Source organism: Nelusetta ayraudi, unplaced genomic scaffold (assembly GCF_046127955.1).
Source record: "Nelusetta ayraudi isolate G7.1 ecotype Tasmania unplaced genomic scaffold, CSIRO-AGI_Nayr_v1 ptg000016l, whole genome shotgun sequence".
Classification (NCBI taxonomy): domain Eukaryota; kingdom Metazoa; phylum Chordata; class Actinopteri; order Tetraodontiformes; family Monacanthidae; genus Nelusetta; species Nelusetta ayraudi.
The window spans coordinates 4,853,415-4,879,417 of NW_027466066.1; the positions used below are offsets into that span (position 1 = coordinate 4,853,415).

The 26,003-nt window shown below is 47.0% G+C and overlaps 1 protein-coding gene across 2 annotated transcripts; it reads left to right on the forward strand.

The window, feature by feature from the left end:
- The first annotated feature begins 478 nt into the window (after positions 1-478).
- grid2ipa (glutamate receptor, ionotropic, delta 2 (Grid2) interacting protein, a) lies at positions 479-24,558 on the forward strand. Of its 2 annotated transcripts, none has more exons than XM_076024010.1 (23): positions 479-1,371; positions 3,209-3,462; positions 4,321-4,653; positions 4,801-4,955; positions 14,526-14,801; positions 15,403-15,488; positions 15,573-15,642; positions 15,936-16,232; positions 16,400-16,551; positions 16,773-16,934; positions 17,329-17,435; positions 17,547-17,694; positions 18,467-18,798; positions 18,955-21,561; positions 21,689-21,776; positions 21,929-22,018; positions 22,116-22,312; positions 22,442-22,597; positions 23,057-23,143; positions 23,236-23,365; positions 23,460-23,578; positions 23,699-23,863; positions 24,178-24,558. In XM_076024010.1, exons 1-23 carry the CDS (start codon positions 1,290-1,292, stop codon positions 24,256-24,258), a joined length of 6,174 nt encoding a protein of 2,057 aa, XP_075880125.1. In that variant the 5' UTR covers positions 479-1,289; the 3' UTR covers positions 24,259-24,558. The 2 variants fall into 2 exon arrangements, with proteins under 2 accessions (XP_075880125.1, XP_075880126.1); XM_076024011.1 differs by having other exon boundaries at positions 22,239-22,312.
- Positions 24,559-26,003: the final 1,445 nt, after the last annotated feature.

A 26,003-nucleotide genomic window follows, 5' to 3' on the forward strand; every position in this document is an offset into this window, starting at 1 on the left:
GGATCCCGATGAACCTGCAAGTGGCCCCATGTCTCTAGGACAAAGTTGATTTTTGACCCCATAGACTTGCATGGCATTAGGGTTAGCGATAAGGCTGGAATTAGGGTTAGGGTTAGGGTTACTGCTGGAATTAGGGTTTTGGGGTTCCTCATGGGCTAGAAGCCCCAAATTTGACGTGGCTGTGTCTTGAGGGATCCCGATGTACCTGCAAGTGGCCCCATGTCTCTAGGACAAAGTTGACTTTTGACCCCATAGACTTGCATTGGATTAGGGCAGTGGTTCTCAAACTTTCTCTGTCACGCCCCACCGGGGAGGAAGAAAATTTTTCATGTGTTTTCATGTGATTAGTGACTGTTCAGACTACAAAAGAGCCATCCGGTTTCAATCTGGATGGGCTGAAAATCAGATTTTGACTGGCAGTCTGAATACAGTTTTAGATGAAAATTTTAAGGAAAGTGACTGTCTGGTAGAAAAATCTGAATTTTTTTTTTTTGGCTGGTTTTGTTTTCTGGAATCCATCATCATCATCATGAGTGGACGGCAAGCTCGAGGGCCTCACGGACCCAGAAACGCTCGACACGCTTCACCTTTCTCTGTCTGCATGGTTACCGTTTCCTTAACATGAGCGACTCGCCCGACCTTCACCGTAATTGGCGTGACCTTGAGCACATCTGGTGGAGCGAGGTTACATCATAGCGGCTGCTATAATAATCAAGACGTGTGTCCCTGTGGCTGGCACATCACGCCGTTTCTGGGTCAGTCCTGGGCCCGTGGAGAGGGCCCCCGTCCACGCGAGCGACCGAGGGAGACGGAAAGCGAGGGTAGCGGCAAGAGAGCGGGAAAAAGGTATTTATAGAAAAATGGGGCTTGGCGGTACCTTTTTCTCGCAAAGAACCATGTCAGGACCGAGTGAGCGTGTCCCACTTTCTCTGATTGCGCCTCAGCCACGAGCTTCGGATGGAGGCTGAGGCTGAGGCTGGAGCGCCTCGCCCGGGGATGGAGAACTCAGCGCTCGGACCCTCTCCCGTCTCCTCCGGCCCCGTTTTCCTCACGCTGCCGCCTCTCGGATCGAGAGCACAAGCGCTTCCGTCTGCGGATGTGACCTTTTAGGAGGCTCACGTCCGTCCGGGCCGGTAGGGTTGGAGTCGGGAGCGGAGGCTTTTGGCGGCGTTTAGCTTAGGCGAGGAGCAGCGCGGCGGTGTCGCTCGACACCCTGTGGCTGCGTCCACCTCCAGGCCGGGGGTGAAGGGAGACTGGCCGGAACGTGCCCCGCAGCAAGCCGGGCAAGGATGAGGCGTTTCCTGAGCAGAAAGGGCCGCTTCTCCCTGCGCCAGAGCAAGTCCGGGACCCGGAGTGCCTCCAAAGATTTCTGTGAGTAATTTTTATTTTGGACTTGGATGGATTTATTTAAACTGGGACATTATGAAGCCAACTGATCAATTGCAATTGGTGGTGAAAGTGTTCTGCTCCCGGAGGTTGAGGGCGTCCCAGCCAGGAGAGGCGTATCTGGGGCGCAGGATGGAGATGCCTTTGCAATCACGCTGGTCGTCAGTGATTTTTCTCAATCTGCTGCAGATCAGTGACGGCCTCGCGGTTTGATGTTCCCGTTCAGCGAGCTGACAGCCGGCTCTGTGGCTTTCTCAGTTCTCTTTGGGTTTAATATGATTTATTCACTCAGCCGCGGCTCACCCGCTGCACCGGAAAAAGTTTCTCTGCCTCTTTTGTGTTGAAGCAGGGACGACGTTCCCGCGTTTCTTCAGCAGATTTGAACGTTTCGCTGCCACAATTTTTTTTTTGTTTTCTCGTCTTGCCAGATATCTTTCATTTTCCTCTGTCTCCATCCCGCCAGCTTGATTGACATCCCTCCACCTTTGATCAATTATCACAACAGCAGAGCATTGCGATAGCTTGATGGATGCCGGCAATTATTTGTCTGTTTGCAGTTTTTTTCTTTATTTCTGTCTTACGCAAGACATTCTGAGGCACATTTCCCAATTAAAAGTTTTCCCCAATGATTTTTCACCTGCGGCAGTTTAAAACATCGCTATTGGCAGTGGTCGTCTTTTCGAATTGTAACTTAATTGCTTGAATGTAGGTCTTCCTGCTAAACAATTTGTTTATTTTTTAGGTTTATACTTTACAGCAGAAGGAATTCTGGGAACACACGGCTCGGAAAGACGCTGGGGTAGATGTGGTCTCCCTCTAATGTCCTACATACAGCCTTTTTAAATGTATTCTCAGAACATAAAGTCAGGTGAGCCTGCTGGGACATTATGTGCTGCGGGGAACCAGCAGGTCCAGCAGTGACACATTCATGAAACCAGATTTTCTTTCTTACCGACGATCTCTAATAGTTGGACAAAGGTTCCACATTCTGCAAAATTCACTTTACTAACAATAATCTTTTGTTTGTTTGAACACAGATTATTAACGCTAACTAACACAAACTCCATTTTTCAGAGCAGGTTGTGGTAATAACCCCTTTGTGATGTCACAAAAGGCACTCACACCTCACTTATATCTCCCCTCGATTAGTACCAACACCACTGGCTGGGTTATTGTTCCAGCTCTCTGAGACTGTGTCAGATTTTTCTCCCTTTCTAAATGTGGAAGGTCAACCAAGATAAAATCAAGCATTTTTACTGGAGACTGTAAACATCGGGCTAAATGGGCCCTTGATACAAGGTTGCTCCACTGGAGTCTTGGGATTAAAAAAATAAGGATCTTTACATGTGGAATAATACTGGACCTTAGGATGTGATTACCAAAACTCTTGAGTTTTTCCAGCCATCTCTCTCTCTCTCTCTCTCTCTCTCTCACTCTCTCTCCCTCTCTCTCACTCTCTCTCTCTCTCACTGTCTCTCTCACTCTCTCTCTCTCTCACTGTCTCTCACTCTCTCTCTCCCTCTCTCTCTCTCACTCTCTCACTCTCTCTCTCTCTCTCTCACTCTCTCTCCCTCTCTCTCACTCTCTCTCTCTCTCACTGTCTCTCTCACTCTCTCTCTCTCTCACTGTCTCTCACTCTCTCTCTCCCTCTCTCTCTCTCACTCTCTCTCTCTCTCTCTCTCACTCTCTCTCTCTCTCTCTCTCTCCCTCTCTCTCTCTCTCTCACTCTCTCTCTCTCTCTCTCTTTTTCTAGCTTCTTTCTTATTTTCTTCTATGACTGTGCCTGTTTTATTTAGCAGCATCTTCTGCCCAAACCTTTCAGACCTCGGCCTCCCGGCCACCAACCAGAACTGGCCAGAGGCGTTTGGCTTCCGACTGGGTGGCACCGGGCCCAGCTACATCCTCTCGGTGGTGGAGGGCAGCAGCGCCTACCTGGCCGGCCTGCAGCCCGGCGACCAGGTGGTGGACATCGAGGGCCAGGACGTGACCAACCTCAGCACGCCGGCGTTGATCGCCCTGGCTCAGACCCTCAAGACGGTGCCGCCCAGCATTGGAGTGGTGTCGCGCATCGAGCAGGTGCGCAGAAAGCCTGTCCTCCATGTTTAAGAATGATGAAGCGATGAAGAGATGTGACTTGCCAGAGGTGGCAAAAGTATTCACATTCTGTACTTGAGTAAAAGTATGGCTACTTATGTAAAAAAAAAAAAAAACTTTACTCAAGTAAAAGTCATAAAGTACAGGTTTTGAAATGTACTTGAGTAAAAAGTGTTTTTGTTTTTTTTTTGCTATAAATAAAACAATACATTCATTGATATTTTTGCAAAAATGAAAAAGCTGTGACAGACTAATCTGGACTAAACTGACCAGAGGTTTTGAAGGAGCATCTGGAGCAACAGCTTTGGTACTCACAATACTACCGTTGACCAAACTGTAATCAGTGATAGTTAGGACCAGTGAGCCATTATAGGATGATTACAATTTTATCAACAATAACCAATGTTCTTTTCTAAATTATTATTGTCCTCTGTACTTAAAACGTACTGAACAGTGACCCCAAAGCCCAAAGCCCTCTAAAACATGATCCACTTTCATATTGAACTACACAAAAGCAGAGCTGAAGTAGCTCCACTTCATTTCGTAAAACAACTTTGATAAATAATAAGTGAATCATATTTTACAGAATGTGTATCTTTTAAAAACAAAAGTAGCGAGCATGTTTTTCCAATGTAAGAAGTAGAACGTATGAATATTTGTGTTTAAATGTACAGAGTTAAAAAAAGAAGAAAGTCTTCAGAAAAATAAACACTCCAGTAAAGTACAGATTCCTAAAAAATCTACTACTACAAAGTACAAAGTATCTGTACTGCTCGCTTACTTGCCACCTCTGCTCTTTGCGTTCCCACCACCACCACCACCACGACCACGACCCTTCAGATCGACATCACCCCCGGCCCCGACGGCCGCTTCGGCTTCACCATCGTGGGCGACAGCCCCCTGATGGTGGAGGAGTGCACGCCCAGTGGCCCCGCCAGCCGCAGCGGCCTGAAGGTCAGAGACTACGTCATGGAGGTCAATGGCATCCCGGTCAAGCACCACGAGACGGCGGCGGCCATGATCAAAGCGGCGCAGGGCCGCCCCCTGCGCCTGGGCGTCCTCAGCATGGCCCGCCGGCCCAAGAGGCTGAGCAGCAGCATGCGGGTGCTGTCCCAGAGCGGCGACAGCGTGAGGGAGAGCCGCGCGCACAAGGCCATGGAGTTCAACAAGAAGGTGAGTCTCGAAGAAGAGGGTGCGTGTCGCCGAGTGGCCTTTAAAATGCGAGCAATTTCATATTATTTTTTTCTTTATTATTGAATGACATGTAACATAATGTGACAAATGAAATCTCTGAATCTTGGCGGTCTCGGTCCCGCTCAGGTGGAGGAGGTGCTGGGGGAGGAGCCCGACGTGAAGGAGCAGCTGTTCGAGGTGCTCAAGCAGTACGCGGCCGAGAGGGACGTGGAGAGCCTGGCCGAGGCCCTGCCCGACATCCTGGTCACCGAGGAGCATCAGCAGCTCATCGACAGCGTCAGGTAGCCCACCGGCCGCTGGTGCTTCTAGCGCAGCCATCAAATAGGCTGCGTCAGATACAGATATGAGGGAATTCTTGAGGATAGGATAGGATAGGATAGGATACAAGTACTTTATTGGTCAGAAATTGAGGGATTACACTGTTGCAGCACTAAAAAATACAAAAAATAAACTATACAGTAATTAAAAGAAACATTCAAGTCAATCTCTCTCTCTACATATACATATATATATATATATGTATATATATATATATATATACATATGTATATATATATATATATATACAGTATATATACAACAAACAAGCAAGAGCAGATGTGCAAAAGACAGTCGATTGTGCAGAGGCAGGGATAAGCAAGGTTTTAAAAACCATTAGTGCATCATCTGGCATAGAGTCCAGAAAAAGTCCAGAATATTCTGTGTCACACAGTGGGGAAGAGTCATGGAGGGTGATGGCTCTCGGCAGGAAGGATCACAAAGACACTGAAGCCGTCTCAGTCTCTTGGAGAAGATGTTTTGCGCCCCTCCGCAGGGAAAACAGAGGGAATGCGGCTTCACGCAAACGGTCTCAGTTCATAAATGTTTGAGCGCCGGCGCTGCTCGCCGTCTCGGTCCAAACTCTACCAGGGTGTCGGGATTCTCACAGCCGCAGGCATTTGAAAGAAACCGGCATGTTAGAGGGATGTTTCTGCCAGAAAACTGAACCTGCAGTGATGGAGATCGGCGCTGATCCAGCCTCTCGTTTTCAAAGGAACTTTAAAAAAAAAAAAAATAGAACAGGGAAACAAATAAGGAACATTGCACCATCTTTCAGTCCTTTATCACTAAATTCAATGGAGCAGCCAATGAATCAGTAATTATCCAATCACCAGAAAGCAGCGTGATTAGCCCTGTGTTTACAGCCTCCAGTAAAATGCTTTTTTGCTTTAGCTTCATGCAGAAGGTGATGCTTTTTGGACCTTCCACATGACAAAAAGGTGATCTCAGATGCAGGGTCTCCCAGGAGCTAGCGGGGCCCTTTGTGATGTCACACTGGGCCACTTTACAGAGCTTTGTCCTTCAGCACAAATGAAGTGAAGCGACCGTAGAGAAGCTACCGACACATGTTGTCGATAGATGTCACCTTCAAACTATGCAGCATCCACTCTAATGGTATCCAACAATTAAATTTCATTTCAGTGTGTTACATTTTTTTTTCCCGCAAGATTTTATTTTTCTCCCATTAATCGCCGCCGCCGTGCTTTCAGCAGTCATACCGGCTCCTTCAAAGTCACTTTGTTTCTTGTTTTGTTTTGTCTTTGCTCTCAGACATCGGCCACGGGGGGGTTCGTTTCGAAAATCACAGCAGAATATTGTATTTCTCGCCTCTCAGCAGTGGTTGGAAATCAAAGCCTTGAAACAAAAAAAAAAACAAAAACACTCCACAACACATCCGCATATGCTGGGGATTCGTTCTGTCAGCCCACCAGCCGGCCCGCCTCCTTCTTTTCCCGTCACTTTGTCCGCGCGTTGGTCCTCCTTATTGTCAGATGAGATGTTCTCTTTGATACGAGCGCTGGATGATCCCCCATCCCCACCCAGCCCACCCACCCCACCACACCCCACCCACCTCCTCTGCATCCAGCCCTCAGCTGCTGCCACAGCCAGTTTACCGCGGCGCCGCTGTTTGGGAAGATGATGCAGGAGAGGAAAACGGGGGAAACATGCAGGCGCTGAGTTCGGCACGCGCGCACCGCCGTCTGCTAAGTGCACGCGCCGCTCACTTTGAACTTTGATGCTGGAGGAAATTATGAACTGCTGCCTCAGGTGAGTGGCCGACACCTACGTGGCATGGGACTGCTTTTTGGGTCTTTCACACGTATTCCAATGCTGGGATTTGGCATGAAATAGCCTGCAGTGGGGGGTTGGAGGAGCATCCTTGGTAGCAGATTCACTATATTCACGACTGGAGAAGTTTTTCCTCCTGGAGACGTTGCTTCTCCACCCAGCTACAAATTAAAGTTGCCGAGCTGCAGGCTAGGCTTCCTCTGTTGACTGTCACAGCTTCCTCTGCACCCCCCCCCCCGCCCCCCCCTGCTCAGAGACAAAGTGTACGTTAAAATGCTTTGCAATGTTTTGTTTTTTCCCAGATGCCATTAATTATGCATGAGCCGCTTCCACGGAGGGCTGAGAGCCGTTTTGCTCACCTTTAGGCTGAGAGAAAAGCTCCGTCGATTTCGGAATGAAAGTCAAACGCTCTCTTTTGATGAATCTGATGAAAAAAAGATGCGTTATTAGTGGAGCTGTTTTGGCTGCAGATTCATTTTTATGGGCAGAAAAATAACTAGAAAATAACTGTGGTTGGAATGATGGATTGGTGTAGTTGAAAAAGCATCTTTTAGAGGCAGATTATCAACTCGCTCTGCCAGGGTCCTGGTTCTAAAGGCAGACCGTCTTTGGTTTGGTTCTCCATTATGGTTGGAGCTGCGGTGCCTCTGTGGTGCTGTAGGGTGCGCTGCTGCCAGACTTCATGCAAATAATCCAAATTATTTTAAGTTTTTTTTTTTTAATGTAAAATTTTTGTTTTTCTTTTTCTAATAGTCATGGTTCATGCACGGTAATAATTGAAAGGACATTTAGTTTTCCCATAGCACCACCTGCAGGTCAGAGGTGTCCCTGGAGGGAAAAGAAAAAACGGACTGCTCGAGCTGCTTTCCATGAATGAAAGTCCAGATATTTAAAAGCTTTTGAGATGAGAGAGTCTTCCCTAATGGGTTCCAGCTCGTAGCTTTGTGTTGTTTGTCAATGTTCAAATGAATTCCATAGATTCCGGTCCAGACTTTCCAGGAAACCCCGATAACAGTGGTTAATTCTTCACTCATTATGTAATTTACTCATTGGGTCCACTTAGGTTTTACTGCACGATTGAGTTTCCGCGACACTTCGCCAAATCAGCTCTAATTACACTCTGCGTTCTCGTCAGTGGATGTTTTGGTGCAGACTGTAAACATTAAACCTGCGGCGTGATAAGCAAGGCCCCCCCGGGTTAATTTTACACACGTCGTCCAAAGTGCAGCCTCATGTTGGGACTCAACAGTGGCGGGCCGTCAGGGCCAGCTAGGCCTTCTCTGCTGGCCTAACTATACTTCGAAAAGTACATTTTCCCGTGAATATTATAATGAAGTTTTTCTCCATAGTCTGTTCTTTTCACATCATATAACATCCACTTGGTTGCGTTGCTTCCATTGTCGTATATTACGGTAGAGTTTTTATCCAATCGTACTTCAGCTGGCTTGTGTTGATAGGTTCTCCGAAATCTGCCTTAGGCAAGCTGAAGTGATATAACAGGTTCCTGGCCGCTGTACGTAAAAGCACCTCATTTAGTTGCAATAGCCAATCAGATCTCGAATATCCGATGCCAAGGCCGGCTAGCTGGCTTTATGCTGAACTTCACAAGTAGGCGTCCTGCTATTGGATAAGAAGCCCAGAGAACCTCTAAGACTGAACTCAACCCGGAGATCCGGTTGCTCTTTTTTTGTGAGTTCTGACAGTGTCCGTGGCCTGAGTTACTGTGTTTTAATTACGATTCAAATGCTCCAGAAACGACGTTTTGCTCGCCTATATGAAGGTGATGTAATGTCTAAGTGTGATTCTCTATGGATTCTCAAGCCGGAGTGTCATTTTGAGGGTAATACAAAGTGTATTTATTTAGGGTGGGCTAAATGTGACGTCGCTGGTGGCCTAGGCATGAAATGCACGGCTGCCACTGGTAGACAATATGAGCGGTCATCCAGAGAAAGGTCCCTTGATACCAAGTACCGCCTGCTGAAGGGGGGCTGCTCATACTTGGCTGGATAAATCTGGTGTTTGTCTGCTGGGATGCAGTTTAAGATGAACCAAAGATGAACTCCACAGCCGTTATCTGTTTAATGTCCTCGCCGTCTCCACCTCTTTTTTTTTTTTTTTACTTAACACCTCTAGTCTCTTTGAGCTTGAATTGCATAAACACACACAGACACAGACACACACACACACACACACACACACACACACACACACACACACACACACACACACACACACACGGTGAAACCTCCATCCAGTCTGGCCTTGTTCCAATCATTTCAAACTCAGCTTGACAGCAGACGAGATGCTGCCTTCTCGGCCTTGTGAAGTTTCTTCTTCTGTGTTCCCTTGTAAAACTTGACCAGCAGGGACACACACATACACACACACACACACTCACACACACACTCTGCTCCTGTCCCCCTCCTCCCACTAGATTTGCCGCGCCCTCCCACAGGATGCGTTCTATTTTTAAGCAGCCTATTTCTTTTAATAAACTCTCTCACAGGTTTCTGACGCATTTATCAGCGTCGCCGCCTAAACGGCCCGAGAGCCCAGCGGTTGGCCGCGGTTGGCCGCGGCTGAGCGCCGCGCATGAGAGAGCATTTTTCTTGGTGTCAATTAAGGATCCCGCCTCACAGCCGCCATTAGATCATTTTGTTTCCCTCCAGCGGGGAGAAGAGAAAGCAAAGTTAGCCCTCTGTTTACAGGCTCCTGCGAGAAGGCTCGGTTTTAGCCTCCTGCTTTGTTCGCCTTTGAAAAGCAAGGCATCCGTGCGGCTGTTTAAAGGGTAGGACCCTTTGTGACATCAGAAAGGGCTGATTTATTTCCACGGCTGTGTGTTGTCGCACATGGTTTCCAACAAGCGTATGAAGGAAATGAAGTAAAGGATGGACTTTATTCATTCAGGGAAGATTATTATCAGACCTTTTGCTCACTCGTCTTTACTTTTCCTTTTAATTTCATCCATAAAAATGACTCTGTCAATACAGTACAGCGTGAGTAAACTTTGGTGATGTGGATTTTGTGTGATGTGAGACTTTTGAGAGGCACCTCATGCTACATGGTTTGTGCCCTTTTAGTTCAATCATAGTAAGATAAAGGCCCCTGTGTGATGCAGTGACTGAACGGAGACTTTTGCTAGTTCCTGTTTGTCTTCCACGTGACGCGTGAAGACGTTCTGGTCGGGGGGGGAAATGTACCGATGAGGATCAAGGAAACTGCTTTGAGGGTCACGGGAAAAACTTCTGTTCGTTCCCCGATTCACTACTTTTTTTTACGGTTCTCTGCGCGTAGCCTGGATGTGCCGCCCTGCCTGTGGAATTCCACCGGGGCTCTCCTCTCCTCTCCACTTCTCTTCCTCTCTCCCTCCTCACGACTCTTTTGTTCATCTTCTTCTTTCCGTCCGTCCTCCTCCTCCTCCTCCTCCTCCTTCTCTTCCTCCTCCTCCACTGAGGGAAGAGATAATTTGTCACTCACTTACCTCTCACTGCCAAATGATGGACAACTCGGTGACGGGGCTGTTTTTTTTGTTATGTACCTCTGACCGGCAGGAACTACTATTACTACTACTACGACTACTGCTACCACCACCTGCTGTGACCTCGACTTTGTTGCTTCCAGGACCAGAAGATGTTGGGACCCTCTCTAAGAAACTGCCTGATGATGCTTTGAAAGACTTTTTTCTTTTTTTCCCTGGTTGTGTTTAACCTTCGCCTCTCTGGGTGCGTGCCCAGCACCTTTGACGCCCCGGATACCTTCCCTCGTCTCCTCCTCCTCCAAACTCAGGGGTGCTAGCTTGTTCACACATCTAGGGTTGGCTTTTGCACTTCTCAGCTGACCGCAAGCACTTCCTGGCCGTCCCCTGCAGAGCCATGGAAAAGGACAAGAGCCTTTCCAGGCACTTTCGGTAGGGCTCCGTTTTCTCTGATCTCAGCAAATGCTGTTTTGTGCTTTGTGCTGTTTGTGCTGACGGGAGCTGCTGAAGCATTGCTGTGCAACTGCTCCTCCTCTCTATTTCTTCCCTCCCCCCCAGTTTTCAGCCTTTTTTCTCAGCGGGGAGAGTTATAGATTTGTGAGACCTGAACAGAAGCACGCTTGTTAAATTTATGCGAAAGTTTCTCCGATAGTTCAGCTCTGAGATGCACGTCCGTGTCTGCCTAAGACTTCAACGGCGGCTTTCCGACGGTCTCGTCAGCCTGCAGGTCTGGAAAAAAAAAAAGTGGCTCTCGCCGTAGAGTCTCCTTGCTGATTGCATTTGTCATTCATCCCTCGGTGGCCCCGATCCTCCTTCCCTGGGTCCTAACTATAGACTCCTCTCGGCCTCCTTCTAATTGAGGGCGTCCTGAGGCCTACATCCAACTTCAGTCGAACCGAGTTTCAAAGTTTGAACTCACGTGCGCGGGCGAGGCGGCGGCGGCGGCACCGATGAGAGCCTGACAGACGATGGAAGTGATGGTGTGGAACCGATGGCCTGATTTGATTTTCGCACGTATTACACCACCATGGTGTGTGTGCATGCGTGCGTGCGTGCGTGCGTGCGTGCGTGCGTGCGTGCGTGCGTGCGTGCGTGCGTGCGTGTGTGTGTGTGTGTGTTGTTTGGGGAAACTTCTGTGGCCTACATAGCACCGTGAGCGGCCCAGCCGGCTCCTGATCCTCAGTAGACGGATGACCCTGGCCTAAAAACAGCTCCAGTTCTGCCTTTGCTCGTGGCTATTCCCTCGTCTCTGGCGCCGACGGATTTTTTATTCTCTTTTACCGCTCGTGTTTTCACACGTGCCTTCATCTCCGCACGGATATATACGACCATCTGAGAGCTCAAACAAGCTGTCGGTGTCTTCTTTCATCCCCTTCTGCCTGTTTATTCGTTGGTGGGGCTCCGCTGTTGTCGTACATGTGTTGTCGACGTGATGTAGTTGTCTTGCCAAACAAAACGAACCACCATGATGCGATATCAGAGCAGCTCCCCGCCGCAGCCCCCAGGCGATGTCTTGCTTTTTCCTGCAGCTCGATGCACCCTCATCATTAAAGGCGCTCGCAATCAATCTTCTTTTGCCCTCCCCTCGCAAACACACATATCTCCTCATCGTTAACAGGCCTTCACTGTGCCTAAATATATTCATTGGACAAAGCCTGACGTTAATCCAGGGGTTTTGGAAACAAGAGAGCTCACAGCTGATCTATGTGGAACATAACATCTGAGAAGTGATGCGTGCAAAGAGCTGACGAGCAACTCAACTCAACACACCACTCCAACAGTTATCGTGACACTGACATTTACCAGGAGCAGGACTGCACAGATCTATTCTAGGTCTGACCAGGATGTAGCAAAGTAAAGGCCTGGTGGCATGAAATGGGATTAAAAATGGCATAAAAATACATGTGCATGTGTGTTAGAAAGATAAAGTAATTACTATTTCTTAATAATAAGCATTAATATGTGTCTCAAGATAAGCCTCATTTCCAGGATTGCACGTTTAAGTATATATTTTCTTCCAAACAAGCAAAAGAAAGGGTGGACTTGTCTTATACGCGGGGATCTCACTGGCAGCCAAGAGCCACACATGACTCTCAGGAAACACTGACAAAGGGGATTTTGCATCACATGGGGCATTTAACTCCAATAGCCAGCTGCTTCTGGAATAGAAGGCGAGGACTTAAGCAAGACAAATGCAAAACCCTGTGAAGTTCATTCTGTGCAGGAAACCCTCCGGCGAGGTTCTCTGCTGAGGAGGTACTCCACATCCACTCTTGCTGCGTTCTCAATTCACACCCGGCACTTGGTGTAGGTTTGCATAAAACGTCCCCCCCCCAAAAAAAAGAGTGAATAACCAAATCCTTGCCTTGAAGCAGCGTTCCCAAATGCACCAGCGAAGCCACTGTGACAGCTTTGAAAACCAAAGCGCGCCGCGGCGCCTTCCTCCGCCGCCGTCGTGTTTGAGTCGTGGAGACGTGCGGCGTGTTTGGATGCTCGGCGGCGGCGGCGGTGGTGGTGGTGTGTTTCTTTTTGTGCCCCTCTCCGCCTCCTCTGCACGGTGGAAGCACTCTTGAGAATTATTTTTGATGACAATGATAAAGACAAGCTGGGAAGATGGAGGCAGCATTTTTTTTTTCCCGAGGTGGGATGGAAGAAAGAGATGCAAAGGAGAGACGTGACAAATGACACGTGTGCGCGCGAGTGTGAGGTGAAACGGGTCCGTGCGTGATTACGCACAACTGCAGATAAAAGAAGTGGAACAGAACAGCAGGGAGGAGACGGTTAAAATTCGCTGTGAAACACTTTTCGAAAAAACGCCGGTAAAGGAGATGATTCTCCATTTCTGGGTCATTCTTGTTCTTTCCATCTTGCTACGTATTGTCTCTTTTCCTTGCAGATAATTGAGCAAATGTAAAGCTCTTTCAGGCATCTGTGCAACCACAGGAGAGTTTAATGAGAGCAGACACATCACAAAGTCTAAAACATCAGTGGTAAATGTCACGTTTGAATGGTAATCCCCACAGGAAACAGATCGAAAGGGCATCCTCTCCCCCCCCCCCCCCCCCCCCCCCCCATACTGTTCAACGTGACCACGCTAAAGTTGAGAAATGTTGCAGGGAGAAAAACTTCACAGAGAGAGAGAGAAATTATCCATTTTTCAACTGGCTCGTGCCTCCAAGATGCATTATCATGTAGAATTCACTTTACCAATGTTTTCCAGCAGTACCCCGCATCCCAAGGCAGTCGTTGAACTCCACAGACCTGGGAAAAGTCAATCTTTCCCTTCATTTGCCTGCCCCACTTTTGGGAAAGTGTGGGCGAAAGCGCACAGTTGTGGAAACCACCCCTTGTCATGTCACAAAGGGCACTGATACTTCCTCCTGGCGACACCCTCAGCCTCAGGTGCCGCCTTCTGAGACCACCTCGTTTTTGTCTCCTTCTGAGCTCCAACAAAGCTTCAGCATAGCCAGAAGCTGAAGTATTTTTGCAGTTAACAGAGGGCTAAAAAAATGTATTGTCTAAACTTATATTGGATAATAGAGGGTGTGAGGCTGCCCATTCGGAGTTTACAATATTTTAAAAGACCAAAAATTGAATACAAGAACATTTTGTAATATAAAGACCAGTTCTTTTGATACACATTAGCGCACAAAAATCCGTCTAACCACATTCAAATCAAAGAGTTTTTTACTTGAAGCAGAACTGGGAGGCTGGAGTGAGGTTGGCTATGGGAGGGAAAAATACCAGCAATAGCAGGAGGGGTAGAGCGCTTTATTTTTTTTTTCTCCCAGAGGTTCCTCCGACTCCTTCTGTTCCCACATTAGATTGTGCTGCTGTCGCTGCTGTCGCTGCTGCTGTCGCTGCTGCTGCTGTCGCTGCTGCACTCTCACCTGCAGCTCTTGGTGCGACTGGAGCGCGGAGAGCTCATCTTTCATCTTTTTTCTTCCTCTCTTACACACGCAAACACGCACTCTCCGTCTGGTGTTGGACCCATCCCTTCCTTCTTACCTTGGCCCTCCCTGGAGACCATATGGGCTGAACTATTTTTTAACCAATTAAACGGATCCTGCAGCTGGAGCAATACGTAATCAGAGAAAGAATCCCTGGATTTTCTGCGAGGGGGAGGATGCTGCTGCTTTAAGACATAAGAAATCCCGTTTTCCACCCCCGCTCATGTGAAAAAGTAGAAAACGAAGGCTAAACTGGCAACCTTTTGAGCCTTCCCACCCCCCTTGCTGTGTCTGATGATTCCCTCGATGTTTGCCAGGATCTTCATCCCCAAGAAGCACCGGGAACGCTTTGACGAGGTCGTGTCCCAGAGCCTGATGGGACGCCTCAAAGGGCGGAGCTTCAATGACCCCAGCCGCGCCAACTTTCGCCGCAGCCGCAGCGAGGACCACCCTGAGCGCCTCCTGGTGTCCACCCGGGCCAGCTCAGTGCCACGCACCCACGCCGAGGAGGGCGGGGTCACCCCGGCACGCGGGATGCGCAAGACCACCTCACTCATCGCGGGGCACTCCGGTGGAAACCCCAATAACTGCAGGTCTGTGCGGAGTGCCGTGGTTTTATTGTTTTTCCTTTGCTTAATCTCTCTGTCAGCTACATGAAATTCAGGTGAACGCTGAACCTAACTGAGAATTCCAACCACCTCTGATGGCAGTGATTCCTATTTTCCTCTTATCTTTTAATTATCAGATTATTTATATTTTTTGGTTAACAAGATATCAGGTTAACTGATATTTAAGTCACTGATATTAAAGAGTTTTAATGATCACAAAAATCTTGGCTTCAACCGCCATTTTGAGTGTTTTTCTTTTTGTCGAAGATACGAGGCTCCTCTGGGATCTAATGTCTATATTAGAACAGGGGTGATTCAGCACTATGGGACTTGAAATTGGTCTGCTGACTTCGAAACAGCAGAAAAATGTAGCTGTGCTGAGAGTATTAGTAGACAAAGCAGAAGAAGAACCATCAGGTTTTATTTTTAGCTGCGTAACTTTGCAATATGCCTTGCACATAAATGCTGTTAATGCATTATTTTTTTCCCCCAAATGGGTGCCTCAAACCTAATATATTACAAACATTACTCATATGTTTTCTTGTGCAGTTTTTGGCTGACTCAAAGCTCATGTTTGTCTCCACAGAACAGTGAGGGTGTGCAAAGGCAACATGAGTTTTGGCTTCACTCTGAGGGGCCATGCCCCAGTATGGATTGACTCTGTCATCCCTGGTAAATCAAATTATTCACTTATTGTGTGCCAAAAAATATGATCATAAGTGTTGGTTTAAAGCATCCATCATTGTATTTCTGCAGGAAGTCCAGCAGACAAGGCTGGATTGAAGCCGGGAGACCGAATTCTCTTTCTCAACGGACTGGATATGAGGTTCTCAATTTTTTTTCCTTCCTTTTTTTTTATCTTATTCCCATTCAGAAAAGGGGATTCAGGAGTTCACATCAGTCTAAGCCATTAGACTAGTAAAATAACTTTAAATCCAGTGTCTAGTTGATGGTGGCTTTATATAATTTCTTTTGTATTTCTTTACACGTAATAAAAATGAGAAGACTTACCAAAGCTGTCCCGTCTACCTTCCTCTTCAAACGTCGTCAGCTCTTTCAAGTAACCAAGTAAGCGGCTGCCACTGGGCCCATTCATATGTCCACTGTCTCTGCTTGCAGGACCTCCTCCCATGAGAAGGTGGTGTCCATGCTGCAGGGCAGCGGTGCCATGCCCACCCTGGTGGTGGAGGAAGGTCCGCCAAGCTTTGCCCTTTCCGAGCCGGACCTGGTTGGGGGGAGTGTTCCACCAGAACGTGCGCGCTCCCCGGTGCTCAGCTCCCTGCAGTGGGTGGCCGAGATCCTGCCGCCAAGCATCCGGGTTCATGGCCGCACCTTCGGGCAGCAGCTGGAGCACCTGCTGACCATTCAGGAGAGGTACACCATCTGCAAGGCCCTGGAGAACTTCTTCCAGCACAGGTGAGCAACAAGACGCATATGTTTTGAAAGTCCAAACCTTAAATGGCTTAAATTTAAAGGCAGTAGGTATGCCTTTAAATTTGCTTGAATTCCACATTGGCCACGCCCATGAAAAACAGACCTGTGAAATGTCAACCGGGTGATCTCCTTTGCTTTGCTCGCAAAAGGAATGTTGACACCCTGATTGTGGACGTCTTCCCGGTGCTGGATACTCCCGCCAAGCAGGTGATCTGGCAGTTTGTCTATCAGCTGCTGACGTACGAGGAGCAGGAGGACTGCCAGGGCAAGATCTCACGCTTTCTTGGGTTCAAATCTCCAGGTGTGTGCATGACTAGTGACATCTTCTTTCTTTCTTTCTCGTGGACAAAAAACATGGATGCCAATGTGTGCATGAATCAAAATGGGCCTCTATGCGAAATAGAGGCCCTCACCTGGAAAACAAATTCATCAGTTGTTTGTTGGCACAGCAGTGACGTCCGTATAGGTTGCTTTTTTTAAAATTTTATTTGTCGCTGCAACGCCGATGTATGTGTGTTCCAGTTCCACCACCCCCACCACCTCCTCCACCTCCCCCGGAGCCTGAGGTTGCCCCAGAGCCCCATCGCCGTAGCAGCTCCATGAGAGTGACAGGGACCACGTACAGGAGCAGTGTGAGGGGACGTAGCTCTGATGACCTGGTCATTGGCACTCACTTGGGCCTGGGTACAGAATTTCACCATCTTCACCACAATCTTCGGCAGCATTAGTAACCCCAATATTAAGTTGCACCTCGTTAATTATTGTCATTTTCTCAAATCACATGATTGTAATTGTGATCATTAGAGAAATTCTTAGATTTTTATTGTGTTTAACTGTTATCTTTTGTTTCCAGCTCAGGACTGTCGATTCAGTCACTTTTGTTCCAATCAGTTCATTTCATTTTATATATGTTTAAGATATTTTTTTCATTTCCAAATATTCCCATCTAGTCAGAACTGCAGCATATTAACTGCCCCCAGAATCCCGTGATCACTTGTAGATGGCAACACCAACACATGCTCAGGGAGTCAGCGGGGGTGTGCCACCTCAACTTTAATCTGCTCACATATTCTCATAGGCATTCGCGCTGAGGCAATGCTGGAGGCAGGGATGAGGTTGGCACCAGGAGAGAGACAGTCAGGAGATGGTACCTCCCTGCCTGAGACTCCCAACAACCTAACCAATGTATGTACAGTCCTATTCCCATGTGGAAGGAAAGATCACTTGTGCACTCGTCATGCATAAAGCAAGAGGTCTTACTTTGACTTTGTTTTGTACGCTTTCCCACCATACAAGCTGTCAGCAGTGTACGCTGAGCTGGAGAACATGTATTCAGCCAAGAGGTCCAAGTCTCTGAAGAGTCGTCCCCCACCAGGCCCTGAGAGTTTTCTGGATCTGGAGCCTCCCTCACGCACTTCCTCCCCCACAATACATGCAAACACAGGTAGCTAAAAATATACACTCCTTTAAATTGATAGGAGCTCGGATAATATCTCACAAATATACACAAAACTGGCTGTTGCATGTTGTGTGCGTGCTTGTTTAAGAGAGGAAGGATAATAGAATCCTTAAAGTGTACTGAGAGCAAGAAAGTGAAATCCCATGGCAGCCAACCCATTTCTTGCTCGACTGACTAGCCTTGAATTTTACATTGACACACTTTTTGTGGTTCCAATATGTACATAAATATGCAGCACAGCAGAGCCTTAAAACAACTCACTGATTTGTTTGTCAGGGCAGCTGTTTAATTAGTGTTCATTTTGTCGAAGAAGAACCAGATTATTTGCGGAGGACCCACCAAACCTCTGACAGTTTAAGCCATCTTTCTATCTTGCTTTCTTTTATCTTGAATATTTGTTCTAATGAAGCCGACAAGTTTTCTCTTGAGATGATGCAGAAGTGTCTAATGTTGCTCGGATACAATTATTAAAGGAGTTCATGGTGATGGTGGAAGTGGAACTAGGAAACACAATGGGCAAGCCACTTGCTTCTGCATGAATGCCGTTCTAAAATTTCGAAAGACTTTCTGAAACCTCCTATTTCCTGTACTTCTTGTTGTGTTTGCAGACACAAAGATTAAAGAATATGTGTCGCTGATCTTTTTCATTTGTTGAGTGTCAACCTCCAATAACCACAATGGATGCTTGAAGGCACCACATTGAAATTATTAGCCCAAGTAATAAAACGGAACCTGCATGCCTGTTCGTTTATTTCAGGTAGTCGCAAAGCGCACCCACCGCCTACGTCCTGGCCAGAACCTCTGCCTAGCCCGCCTTCAACGCAGTTCTATCCATCCGGACTGACAAGCCAGACCAGTGGGGATTCTAACCCCTACATAAGCCTGGACAGTCCCCCTCCTTCACCTCCAGAGGTTACAGACTTCCCGTCTAGCCCCCCTCCAAACCGCAGCAGCAAGCGACGGTACACCTTCTCCAAGCCGCCACGCTCAGAGGACACAGATCGCTTTCTGGATGCACTGAGTGAGCAGCTTGGACAGGCGGTGGCCATTGTTGATGACTTCCTGACCCCAGAGAATGACTATGAAGAAGTAAGGACATAGGAATGCACAGCGGCTAAGTGACTCCAGCAGTAGTTTATGTGTGATCTGCATACAGTCAAAGATCATAATGTTACAAATGTTATTCATCACAATATTATTCATCTTTTTTGTTCTTAAAAACTAATGAGGTGTTGTTAATGCTAGGATATTGTGCAGATGGCTTACCCGGATGAGGATGATGAGGATAATGAGGAGGACCTCGGGATGGATGAGGATGAAAACGGAGGATTTGTGGCTCCAGAACTCAGTAGTCCAAGTGACGTTCAAAGCAGCAGTGGAGAAGAGAATGCCTCCTCGCTAACCTACTCTTCATCTTCTGACCATATCCCTCCACCTCCAATGACTCCTCCACCACCGCCACCTGTTCAGTTTAATGACCCGACTCCGGCGCCACCTCCATGCGCGCAGTCTCCACACCAGCAGCAACCACTCCAGGAATCTCTTTTTAGCCCCGACCACTCGCCAAGAGCATACGTCCCTATCCGCCGGAAATCAGGCCCTCCTCCGCCACCCCCGCCACGCAGTAATCCACCACCAAAACGCCACTCCTTGCACAAAGTGGTGCCTACAAGGGAGGAAATCCATGTCCATGCAACGATACAAGAGCTGAAAGCCTTCCAGGAGAGACAAGTCTATGAAGATCAGCAAACAAATAAAGAGAGACACGAGCTTGAGGACCAAAAAGCCTATAAGGAACAGCAACTTTATCAGGAGCAGCAAGCATACCAGGAGCAGCAAGCCTATCAGGAGAAGCTCTTAAAAGAAAGACAGGCGTACGAGGAGCAGAAGGCATACGAGGAGCAAAAAGCATTGGAGGAGCAAAAAATGTACCAAGAGCAGCAAAGCTACCAAGCAAGGAAAGCATTTGAACAACGTCAGGCCTACCAAGAACAAAAAGCCTTTGAACAACGGCAAGCTTACCAAGAGCAAAAGGCATTTGAACAGCATCAAGCTTACCAAGAAAAAAAGGCATTTGAACAGCATCAAGCCTACAAGGAGCAGAAAGCCCTCGAGGAGCTTCAAGCCTACAATGAGCAAAAGGCATTCAAAGAACTTCAAGCCTACCAGGAGCAAAAGGCCTATGAAGAGCGTAAAGCTTTCGAGAAGCGTCAGGCCTTTGAAGAGCAACAGCTTCAGCAAATCTACCAGAGTCACCACTCAATGCCTAACCAGCCAACACAGCAAAAAGCCCTCTCGCCATTGCCACTCCTCCAGTCCTTACCCTCAATACCTTCTCAAGATGCCTCCCACCACCATGCTAACCATCCTCTCTATATGATGCGCCCAGCACAGCAGCAACAGGTTCCCCAGAGTCACCACCACCGGCGTCAATCCCGCTCAGCCCCATCTCCACATCAGCCCCCACCCCAGCAAGTAGCTCACCCAAACCAACACAATCAGTATTCTGAGGGTATCTATCAAAGCCACCAGGGCCTGAGGGCCCAGGCCCATCATTCCTCTGCAGAAATGTTGCACCAAATCCAGGCTCTTCACTCCTCCACAGAGATGCTCCACCAGTTGCAGCAAGTCCATGCACATCATTCCTCTGCAGATATGCTACAGCAAATGCACCAAGTCCAGGGCCATCATTCATCTGCAGAGAGGCTTCAACAAATGCAGCAAGCCCAGGGCCATCATTCATCGGCAGAGAGACTACAGCAAATGCAAAAATCCCAAGCCCATCACTCATCTGCAGAGGTACTCCAGAAAATGCCACAACCTCATGCCCAATATTCTTCGTCGGAATTGCTCCAGCAGGCGCACAAAACCAAGGCCCATCATTCTTCGACAGAGTTCCTTCAACAGGCTCACCAGGTACAACAAACGCAGCCTCTCCATTCCTCGACGGAACTTCTGCACCAAGCTCACCAGATGCGACGGGGACAGGCACACCATTCCTCAACTGAACTACTTTATCAAATGCAAAAAACACCGGCCCACCACTCCTCCACAGAGTTCCTCCACCAGGCCCATCAGATGCATCAAACCAAGCCCCATCATTCCTCCACAGAGCTCCTGCATCAAGTCCAGCCAGAGCCTGCTTCTCTCCCGGTTCAACTTAACCGTGATAGCCACTCTCACCAGAGCCGCAAAAGTCTTAAAAGTCATCACCAGAACCAAGTATTGCCTCAAGGACAACACCAAGAGCAGCACATCAGCATTACCCATCATCCTCAGCCTACCAAGCCCTCCTCACAGAGACCTCACTCTATCCAGCAGACCCACCACCACTCCAGCACACCTCAGATCCACCACATTCACCACATCACCCCACAGCCACCTCCACAGGACTTCCAGCACCAGATCCATGTTATCCACCCTCCCCAGCAGCCCCATAGGCCCCAGCCTCTACTCTCCACCTTTCAGCCCCTGCAGCCACACCAGCCTACGATTTCCACTTTCCAGCCTCTAACACAACCCCTGTCCCAGCACCAAGTCCAATCCTCGACCCAAACCACACGCCCGCAATCACAGCCGTCACATCACCTGCTACAGTCACCCCACCCACCCCAAACTCATTCCCACAACAAGCAATCCCAAAGTCAGCCTCCCTCCCTCCCGCACTCGCTGTCTGACCCCACAGAGCACCTGGAACTGCCGCCACCGCCACCACCACCACCCTTACCTCCGCCTTGCACACCTCCCCCCTTGCCCAGGCCTACACTGTCCAGAATGGACTCGCACCACATGAGCGTAAAGCGGTTACGTTGGGAGCAGGTAGAAAACTCTGAAGGGACCATCTGGGGACAGGTAAGCCTTGCAAATATCAGGCTTTAAAATCTGGGACCACTTCAATATTCACATTCATAAATTAGTAAAACATAGTTTTCTGTCAAAATGAAATTGAAGATGTACAATTTTGGCATGTCTTTTGTAGTTGGGAGCAAATTCGGAGTATGACAAATTACATGACATGGTGAAATATCTGGATCTGGAGCTGCACTTTGGGACACAGAAGAGCTCTAGTGAGTACAAGTTGTTGCATGTACTTAAGTGTACATGCAACCACTAAGGACTTATACAGTACTAAGCATGAACTATATGGATGACTAGTTTCCACATTATACTACATACACATGTAACTTGTGTATTGATATGACGTCGATTTTGTTCTCAGTGCCTGCTCCAGATCCATCCCCACTGCTAGAAACCTTCAAAAAGAAAGACGTGATAGAAATTCTCTCCCATAAAAAGGCTTACAATGCCTGTAAGTATAACAATCCTGCACTGCTATTCAATATACTTTCAAAGTGTAGTTTTAAATTGTTCTGTGATGTGCTAAACTTTGTTACTTACCCATTCAGCCATCCTGATTGCACATCTGAAGCTATCTCCTGGCGAGTTGCGTCAGGTGCTGATGAACATGTCCACTGACAGGCTGGAACCAGCCCACATCAAACAACTTCTGCTTTACGCACCCGACGCAGGGGAGGTGAAGAAGTACGAAGAGTACCGACAGGATCCCGGTAAACTGAGTGAGCCGGACCAGTTTGTCCTGCAGGTACAGTTTCATGACTGCCATGTTTCTCCAAGTCCTCGCTTGGATTTCCGGAAAGCGTCCCATTGTCCCTGTGCTGAATTTAGATTTGGCCTCGCTCGCCATTTGTTTTTTGTGTATGCCCTCCTTTAGATGTTGTCGGTGCCAGAGTACCAGACTCGCCTGCAGAGCCTCCTTTTCAAGTGTTCTCTGCAGGAAAAGACAGAGGAGTTGAGGGGAGCGTACGAGTGTCTCTACAAGGCTTCGCTGGAGCTGAAGACGAGCAAGAAGCTGGCAAAGATACTGGAGGTAGCCTGCTGTGCTTTTGTACTGATGGCATGCGAACACTGCAAGGGTTAGGGAGTATGTGCGACTATGATAACAAAGTCCCGCTTGCACTGTGTGGCGCTGGTGTTTCTTTTCACTCAGCCAGACTTCCAGTATTTCATATTCCAGTAGAGTCTTGTAACAAAACATCAAAAGCAAGAACATGGCAGTGTTGTGATCTATAAATTAAGGTTCTAGCACAATCCCCGCTTTCAGATTCTCTTTTTTCCATCCAAATCTCAGAGGAAAATCACTCTATAAATCTCCATAAAAATACATACAAATATAGCCCCCTAAAGCAGCCAAGAGGTATTGTTGGCTGAGTGCCCTTTGTGACATCACAAAGGATCAAAAGGATTTTTAATAAGATTTGACCAATAAATGATACCTTAATCAAACAACTGTATTGACTTGTTGTCTGTATTCTGTTTTCATCCTTAGTTTGTGTTAGCGATGGGGAACTATTTGAATAACAGCCAGCCTAAAACCAACAAGACAACAGGCTTTAAGATCAACTTCCTGACAGAGGTACAGTGATATTTTATTAAAGACTTTTACATGGATGATATTGTTTCTCTTTGTATACCAAACATCCACCAATACTCTTATTACCTCTGCAGTTGAGCACAACAAAAACAGTTGATGGAAAGTCAACATTTCTACACATTCTGGTCAAGTCATTGTGTCAACACTTTCCTGATGTCTTGGATTTCTCTAAAGATTTAACCATGGTCCCACTTGCAGCTAAAAGTAAACCCTTTTTCTTGGCTCCTTTCACAGTGAAATATTTCTTTCCGTCCATCACCAGTTGAAGTGTCTTTCCCGTCTCTTTTCGCGTTCTTAGTAAATCAGCGGACCATCACGACCGATCTGAATGATCTTCACACAACTATCCAGGATATTCGCACAGCCTGCCAGAAGATGCCTGCGACTTCCGAGGACCGCTTTGCCATCGTCATGAGTGTATCCTTCCAAAAACTGCCGGTGACCAGCAGGGACGGCAGAGATGTGAGGGGGGGAAACAAATGAGGAGTAGTTGTGTAATTTCAAAGCGTTTGTGTTCCTTGACAAAAGTGTGCACAGAACTTCCTGGAAAACAGTCACCCGGCGATTCAGTCACTGGAGTCCCTGCAACAGCGAGCTCTGGAGGAATTCACCAAAGCCGCCTCGTTCTTTGGAGAAGACGGAAAAGCAGTCAACACGGAGGCCTTCTTTGGCATCTTTTCTGAGTTCATGAGCAAGTTTGATGTGAGACAAAAAGTGTCCGTTCGTGTGAATTATCACAATGAAGTCCCAGTTATATCTTTTTATCTTTGTCAACGTTGTCTGACAACGGTCATAGAATAAGCTAAACCTGATCTGAAAGCAATAATGAGAGCAAAAACATCATCTAGATCTTTTATTTAAAAAAAAAAAAAAAAAATGTGTGCAATAAACTGCCGGTGTCAGGTGAATAGATGTTTGTGCAGCATTAAAATACACTCCACCACAGCCATGAAAGCATAAGTAGTGATGACAGCCATCAAAGTTGCCTCATGAAACTTTGTTTTTCTGTCTCCCAGAGAGCTCTGAGCGAGTGGCAAGCTGCAGAAAGCCTGAAGAGCCCCCGCAGCCCCCGAATGGCCTCCCCGCTGGCTTGGTAACACACATGCACCCACACACACACACACACACACACACACACACACACACACACAAATACACATAGCAAGACCGTAGTTTTCAAAACAGGTGCACATGTGCAGAAGTGATTATTATTACACACATTCATACAGACGTGTAAAAGAATTTCACAACTGGGCAACAGCAGAAGAAAGCAAACAAACAACAACAATTATTCTACGTGTGATGTGTCTGTAATAAAGTCTTTTTAATTAATGATGGACTATTAAAGCTTTATGTTGATAGTATAGTATATATACATATATATATATATATATATATATATATATATATATATATATATATACAGTATATTATATAGAGTTTCCTTCAAACGTCCAAAATTTTAATGACATAAGACTACTGTATTGAGCTAACCCTGGTTGGCCTTTAGGTATCCCAACAATATGGAAGATAGGTAATCACTAACGTCCAGTAGTTGAAGTTTCTGTTCTTTAAGCCTGAGTTTAGGTTGCCTCTCCAAGTGTATTTCCAGATCCTCAGCCATACCCATCATTAAGATAATAAGATAAGAGTTATGAAATTAAATAACATTCTGATATCAAAACTTTCGAGAAAAAACAACAAAGCAGATTTTTCTTCCCGGTTAGTTTACATGTATTTTTGTAAGATACCCACCAAAATGAATGTAAGAGAAGTCGTTTCTAAAGTGTTGCTTACGCGTCCGAAAACACATTTCAGAATCAGCGCGACTTGTTTCGTTTGCCCGGTTTTCCCATCATGCCTCTCTGCACCATGTGAACGAAATGTAAATGCAATTCCTTTGACGTGCAACGTTGGTGAAAAGTTTTTTTTCTGTCTGCCCGGTTTGAAAAACTGACAACGTGGAGGTCTGAATGACAATTTTGACTGTTTGACACGGTTGAGGAGGTGGACGTTGGGAGCATGTGATCCCAACAGCGGGCATCGTGCAATATTCAAATGATCCACTCAGTAAAAGCACTTTTAACTATTTGTTTTTAACGGATTGCATTATGCTCAGCGATGCAACGAATGTTTCCTTTTGGTGTTGCAGAAGGCGGACCTTGCATCATGTACTGTACGTGTGACGGAAAGTTTCAACATTTAAATCTCATTTTGCAATGTAAAGGGCAATTTATTAAATAATAAGAATAACGTGCGCATTTAGAAAATGATTTCTTCCCGAATGTTTTCCTTTTCTTCGTGTTAAAGTTGCAGAATGTAAAACCTCTTAAGTATTGCCGCCCATTTAAGGCCTATAAAGTGTTACGTGTGTATTTTGTATTGTGTCCTTAAAAACGCCTATAAAGACAGCTTTTAAAATCAACGCTGCCTGGGTGTCGTCTCCTTTTTTGATGTTAGACTGGAATGTGTTAATAAGTTAATTATTCACAATGCGATTTCACTTTAGATGTGTCAAAGCAAAAAAAATAAATAATCAAGTGTGTTTACAACTGCTGCTGACACTGCACTTCCCTAACCCCGATCTCCAGCACGGAAATCTTTTATTTTCTCTCTCGCGGTAGTTTACCCATTGTTGGTGTAACATCACTCTTCTGATTGTCTCATTAAAGACACAATCAACATGCTGTGACAAGTGTCTTTGTGTCTTAGTGTCTTTGTGAAGAGCTCCCAGTACAGGAGCAATAAATTCCTCACTTGTTAACCAGAGCCTCTGCGTTAACCCGGGGTGGAAGTGGAGTTTGATCTTTGGGTGGGAGGAAGACGCCAGTGAGAAGAGGCC

Excerpts from the sequence above, each read along its gene's own strand:
- grid2ipa (XM_076024010.1), top strand. The coding sequence starts at position 1,290 with ATGAGGCGTTTCCTGAGCAGAAAGGGCCGCTTCTCCCTGCGCCAGAGC. Across the intron at positions 3,463-4,320 it reads TGGTGTCGCGCATCGAGCAG|ATCGACATCACCCCCGGCCC; the intron begins GTGCGCAGAAAG and ends ACGACCCTTCAG. Across the intron at positions 15,643-15,935 it reads CTCAACGGACTGGATATGAG|GACCTCCTCCCATGAGAAGG; the intron begins GTTCTCAATTTT and ends CTCTGCTTGCAG.